Source organism: Meles meles, chromosome 8 (genome assembly GCF_922984935.1).
Source record: "Meles meles chromosome 8, mMelMel3.1 paternal haplotype, whole genome shotgun sequence".
Lineage (NCBI taxonomy): Eukaryota > Metazoa > Chordata > Mammalia > Carnivora > Mustelidae > Meles > Meles meles.
Genome location: NC_060073.1, coordinates 28,692,851 through 28,699,347, shown reverse-complemented (window position 1 = coordinate 28,699,347; position 6,497 = coordinate 28,692,851). Strand labels below are relative to the sequence as shown.

The 6,497-nt window shown below is 53.1% G+C and overlaps 1 protein-coding gene across 1 annotated transcript in view; it reads left to right on the top strand.

Moving 5' to 3' along the window:
* The first annotated feature begins 989 nt into the window (after positions 1–989).
* Positions 990–6,497, top strand: part of LDLRAD3 (low density lipoprotein receptor class A domain containing 3) — a 229,222-nt gene continuing 223,714 nt past the window's right edge. Inside the window, exon 1 of the mRNA XM_046017664.1 lies at positions 990–1,088. Within this exon, the coding sequence (XP_045873620.1) occupies positions 1,043–1,088 (46 nt within the window). The 5' untranslated portion in view covers positions 990–1,042. The remainder of the gene's footprint in view (positions 1,089–6,497) is intronic.

Sequence of the window (6,497 nt, the reverse complement as noted above, 5' to 3'; positions counted from 1 at the left end):
TTATTTCCAGTTTTTGGCAATCATATTATTTTTTTTCTATTTTTTGGGGGGGCACGGGTGGGTGGACTTTTTGGGGCAGCAGGGCTCCTCTGCATACCGATTGTGCAAAGTTACACAACTTTACACATGTGGGGAGGGGGAGGGGATGGAGAGCTGGGCACAAAAGTGTCACTACATTCTTCCACCATCTAAATCCTTTGGCAGTTTTCACTAATGCTTCTTGGAGCTCCAACTGCATTCGAGCAGCTGTTGTTTTGCATCTGGGCGCATGCCTTTACATTTTTTCTTTTCCACGAACTGGGGCCCAAATGTTCCACGGGTATAGGCATTCAAGATCCAGATGAAATAACTCTCTTAAAGGTGCTAGCTTCCCTCCAGCACGTGTGGTTCTCAGAGAGCAGTCTCGAAACCACCTAGACGCTGGTCGGAAAAGCAGAATCACCCGCCCCACCCCAGACCTACGCAGAGTCCACGTTTTAACTAACCCAAGTGTGTCACACGCATAGTAAAGTTTGAGAAGCCCTGGTCCCCGTATTCCACTCTTGCTACTAAAAATAAAAATGCATATTTTCTCATAATATTTGGCCCTTTCTTCCAAACTTTTTCTGTCCCTCCCTGGAGTAAACTAATTTTGTAGTTGAGTAAAGAACTCCAGCTTGGGTCTGGGGGAGGGGGTGAGCGCCGCCTCGTCGAGGATGGAGGAGCTCAGGGAGGAGAGAGAAGGGAGAGAGAGGAGGCAGAGAACAGAGTCCAGGCTGTTGGGGGATCCTCGCAGCCCAGGAGGGAGGCGGCGAGGCCGAGGGGAGCCGGGGTTCGGCGGCCCCCTAGGCGGCCTCCCTCCGGCCGGGCACGCGGGACGGGGCGCGGGCGGCGGCGCGCTGGCCAAAGGCGGCGGAGCGCGGCAGGCGGCCGAGCCGGGGGCGGGCGGGGCGCGCGGGCGGAGGGACAGCGGGGGGGCGGGGCCGGCGCGGCGAGGGGCGGGGTCAGCGCCGCGGCCGTGGGGGCAGCTACGGCGCGGGGCAGCGGGAGCGGCGGCCGCGCCATGTGGCTGCTGGGGCCGCTGTGCCTGCTGCTGAGCAGCGCCGCGGGTGAGTCGGAGGGCGTCGGGCGAACTTCCTGCGGGGCGCGGGGCGCGGGACGCGGGGCGGGGGCGCGGCGGCCGGGCGGCCATCGCTCGCCCTCCCCGCGCCGGGGCTGCGTCTCCCCGCGGGCTTGCACGGAGGGCGGCCCCCGGCGCCGGGCTGGCCGGGACCCGGGCGAGGGGCTGCGGCGGGGTGCGCGCCGTCCTATTGTGTGGGCGTGCGGGCCGGCTGGTGCCGAGTGCTGTGTGCGCGGGCGGGGCTTTGTGTGCAGCCCGGCTCCCGGGAGCCCGGCTGCTGCCCCGATTGGGCGTAGCTCCAGAGTGTGTGTGTGTGCGTGCGTGCGTGAGTGTGTTGTGTGTGTTGGGGAAGGAGGAGGGGCCGGGGGCTGGGGGAGGAAACTCTCTCTTGATCCCCTCTCCCCAGACTGAGCTCGGCGCTCTGCGAGCCCCCGCAGGCCCCTCCCCGCATCTCTCCAGTGCACCCTTGTGCCTCAGCTTCCTCTTTGGACGTCGGGCGGGTAGCATCTCCGCTCCTTTCCACTCCTTCCTGGGACTGTGTTTGGCTTGGGGAAAGAAAGATGAAGCAGGGCTGAACCTGGGAATTTTTATTCTTTCCCATTGATCCTGGGAGCAGAACGTTTGTTTGTCATCTGACCACCCTGACTGGTCCCTCAGCGGGCGCCCTGACTGGCGAGGTGCCCGTGGGAGTGCACCCGGGCTTCATCTGCCGGCCCCTTGAACCCGGCATCACCATGGTGGTGCATCCTGAGGTCCTGGGAAGCAGCAAGCCTTTTTGCCTTCCTGGCAGCGTGCTGTCCCGTGGAACTTTTCTGCTGATGTGGGCGCGCTTTGAATTCCAGCCCAGGAGCCCTTCCTCCTCTGCCCCCGGCCCGCTGGCCACAGCTGTCAGCTGCCCTCCTCAGCTCAGCCCGCCCCCTGACGTTTATTTCTGGGCAGCTGATGCCCAGAAAGTGGGTGACAGGGCCCGAGGAACTTTCTTCAGCAGAAGCTTGTGCTATTTACCTAATTTATGCCTGCTTTCCCCAAATACTTGTAGCTGTTTGGTGTGGAGGTGTTGGTGATGCTGTGTTTGATTGGGAAGTTGAGGCTTGCTTCATTCTGAGCACCCCCCCCCCCCATGTACCTTTGGAAAGAGAAATCTCCCACCTTCCCTGAAGTCCCCGGTCCTCGCCATTCTCAGAATCTACTGGGCAGTCTTTCCCACCTCTCCAACCTATGACATCATCCCTGCTCCTGGAGACCCCATTTTGATGTGGGTTTGCTGTGCCTTCCAGTGATGGTGGAGTGGTGGTGGTCCCTGTGGGTTTTCAGCCAAGTGTGGGGAGAGGGCCCTGCTTCTCCTGAACTATCCCACCACACTGGGAAGGGTGTCCAAGGGGGCGCTGGCAGCTACAAGTAGGTGTGAATGATTATGTGGGGGCTGTTAGAACAGGCAGCTTTCTGGGCATCTCAGACAGGAAGACCTGCCCGAATTCATGCTCTCCATATACAGAGCCGTGATAGGTCCCATGATGACACCCCAGTACGACAGTCTGGAAGCCGGCTCTTGTATGTGTCCCACAGTTGCCTGTGGCTCAGTGGAAACTTATTTTTTGCATTTCCCAGTTGGTACTGGTTTGCTTTGGTGGAGTCTCTGTGCCTGTAAAAATAGCTGTAAAGTTAATTTTGTCCTTCTTTGGTCAATGCTGGTTATTTAATATGTGTGTATGTATAAAATAGGGCTACAATAAACAGTGAGAATGGGGAGGGAGAGAGTGGGGGTCATGGAACTGCCCGACTGTCCCTGGTGGTGGTTTTCCATCCTCTGTGGTCATTGCACTTGTGGGATTTTAAATCGCCTTTACGGTTGCTGGTTTAGAAACTTCTAGGCAGGTTAGGGGAGTGTGCATTTTTTGTGTTACATGAAGCATCATCCTTTTGGTGTGAATTCCACATCGACCCACAGTGTTATCAGAAACAGGTCCTGTCATTTTTCTTGATGCCACTGGGTGCTTCTGGCCTCCCAGCCCAGAGAGAAGCCTGTGTGGTTCAATTTGGGGCCCATAGTGGGACCAGAGACTTGACTCTTCTATTCCACATTCGGCTTCTCCATCCTCTTCTGGGAAGTTGAACCGACAAGAGAGATTATAAAAGCCAGGACTTCGGAATGCTGTCTCCACTTCGAGAGTGTGTGGAGAAAATTGGCGTCCGAGTTGAGCCCTACTCTGAGTTCTGGGTCTCTGCAGGGCTGGGAGGCCACGGACATCTCAAGAGCAATTTGGAGGCCTTTATTATTCAGGAACTTCTCAGAAACTACCGTGGTTTTCTTTCTCTTCCTTCGTTTGTGTCAGGGAAGTGAAGCATTGATTTTTAGCTGTTGTTATTTTTAATGTATCCTGTGAGAAAGACTCGGCTCATCCAACATCTAGGTTTTCTTCACGCAGTGGATTTGCTGGGTTTAAGCGCACAGATGGCGAGACGTGTCTGACCGAGGCCATGCCCCACAGGCGGTCAGCCTCACCTCCTCCCAGCCTGACCTTTGCTTCCAATCCCTGACAGTCTCTTTCTGTCAGTGAACACGCTTGGTTTTCTCCCATGTGTACTCCCAGGAGTGTGAGTACTGACCTTTTCTCCTGGAAAGATCTACTTAATGGCTTGAGCGGTTGGGTTTTATTCTTATTTTTTTTTAACTAACTGAGGAGCCTCGCAGGCCAGCCCGGGAAGAGGAGACCAGGCTGTGCACCCAAGTACAAATAAACACACCTTGTTGCTTTTCATCTTCAAAGAGATGGGACAAAGGCTCCCTCCTGGCCTGTGAGGTGTTTTTATCTGACAGCCCACTTAGGCCTCTGACCTTGATAGGAGTGGGGGAGGAGCGGGGCAGGGTGGTCAGTTCCGGGCCTCCAAGACTGACGTAGACACCTTTTTGTTAACCAGAGTCCCCAGGGTAACTTGAAAGTGGGCTCGTATCTCACCATCATGGAACATTAGGACAGTTGGTAGTCAGATAATCTCCTGTGAAAGAGTCGATCTGTATAGCCTTGCTTCTTTGCATGGGCACAAGGAGCAAAGGGGACCCAATATTTACGGTACATGCATGTGTGAGATGCTTTGCCTGCCACTTTAAAGGCATGGTCTCGTTGAGTTTTTCCAATGATACTATGTGGCAGGAAGTCATTTTATGGCTCCCAAGAGATCCTGCAGACCCAGGATGCCAGAGTAAGGCCTGAAGCTTGGATACTGACTCTGGCTTCTTGTTTGCAGGAATCGTGCAGGAAGTGTCCGTGCCTTCCCTCCCACTTGCTTTTGTGAATTTAGCAGTCAATGAGATTGTTTCATTAACACCCCTCCTCCCTCAATCTGTTCACTTTGTGGTCACTGCAGTGAACTTAAGTAGTTGGTGTTCATGGGAAATAACATGAAATACATCTCGGTTCTTGAGGAAAGATGGAACTTTTCAAAATAGCGTGGGTCTTTCTGCTGTATTCAGATGCTTGGCGGGAAGATACCACAGGCCACGGTTGGATCTCTTGCCCCAAATTGTAGTCACCTGGGGGGGTTGGTTTCATTCATTGAGATCTCTATGGATATATTCCCCCTCTTCTTTCTTTCGTTTGTCCATCCTTCCTTCTCTCCTTCCTTCCTTCCTTTCTTTCTTTCTTAGTAGGCTCCACGTCCAGTGTGGAGCCAAACTTGGGACTCACACTCACAACCCTGAGATCGAGACCTGAGCTGAGATCAAGCATTGGACACCTAACCAATGGAGCCACCCAGGCGCCCCTTCCCCTTTTCTTAGCTATTTGTTATATTTTACTGTTAAGGGAATGAAAGATACTATATGCCATAGACCAGTGGAACTATTCTTAGTGATGAGAGAATCCCCGGGGACAAATTGTGTTTTTTTTGATCCCCTGGGAGTGATTTTTGGTTGTGGAGTTTTCTTGTTTGTTCTCTTTTCCTCTTTCTCTCTCTCTTTAGAATATTTTGGAAATGCTTGGGCCATCTGAACTGTGATTTTTTTTTTTTTGTTTGTTTGTTTGTTTGTTTTTTTGCCAGGGTTTCTACCTGACCACCAAGGAGATTTTTAAGATGGTCGCTCATGTGTGTGTGTGTGTGTGTGTGTGTGTGTGTGTGTGTAAAGGAGCCTTTCTTTTTTTGTAATTGTTGTAGAAGAATCTACTCTTTTGGATGCTGAGGAGTGCCCTTAAAAATGTTTGGTGGAAGAGCAGCCAGGTACTTTGATGATACGGCATTTGCTTTTCCCATCATTTGCTTGATGTTGAATATTGCTTAGTAGAATAAATGGACTTCTGTGACAGGGTGATTGCTTGGTCAGAGGAATGGCAGATGTTTATTTCAGGCCAGGTTGTTAAATTTCTGGACATGGTTGGAGATGGGGTTGTTCTAGAGCAGGATTTCCCAGCCTCTGTGCTCCATTTTGCCCTGCCATTCTAGAATATTCTAGAATATTCTGGTTCTAGATGCCAGTAGCAGCTTCCTCCTCCTCCTCGCCTCCCACAGTTGTGGCCACCAAACATATCCTCAGATGTTACCAGATGTCCTCTGGGGGCAGAGTCACCCCTAGCGGAGAACCCCTGGCCCAGTGTGAGCAAGCCCCCTCGCCATGCATCTTGGGCATTGTGACTATCATCCTAGAAATGTCTCCTAGATGCACTGGGTCAAGGTGTCCTCCCCCTTCCAAAGGGGTCTTTTAGTCATCTGGTTTCTGCTTTCTGTTATCCAAGGCCCCACAAGTTCAGTGGGAAAGTACCGTCGTAATTAGACATCCCAGCACTACCTCCTTTTCCTCTCACTTCCCCCCTGTATCACAGTGAAAACTTCTGGAATTTTAGAGTATAGATTCGGTTCTCTTGGGAGAGACTCACAGAGGAAGGTGACAGCTGGCTGACACCCGAAGCCACCTGGTTCCCTGAATGTTAAACCGGGAGGCTCGCCCTGCCTGGAAGTCAGCCTCGGGAGCTGTGTGTTGAAATCTTAACCCTGGAAGTCCCCCTTCCTCTGTCTACAGAGCAGGTATTGTTCCTCTCGGCGCCCCTTCCCCTCCCCGGCATTCCTTCTCCCTTCCCATCAAAGGGCTTTACAACTGGAGTGGGTTCTGCAGGTGGCGGGGAAAATCATCAGCACCAGCGGCAAGTTGGTTTGGGGGAAAATTTTCATCTTGGACTTTGTTCTCTGAAGTCTTTTTAGAGTTAGGCTCCGTGTCACTTTAGACACTCGGATTCCTTTAAGACACTCTCCTTCCAGCTGTCATTTCTCTTTGTTCAGCATCCAGCCTCCCTCGAGTGTTTTCCTTCCTCCTCTCTTCAGACCAGCAGCGGGCATTGTCTGCTGTCTTTTGTGCAGGACGAAAGGAGGCACCACGACGAGGGACGCCGGGCAGGGAGGGGACAAGTGC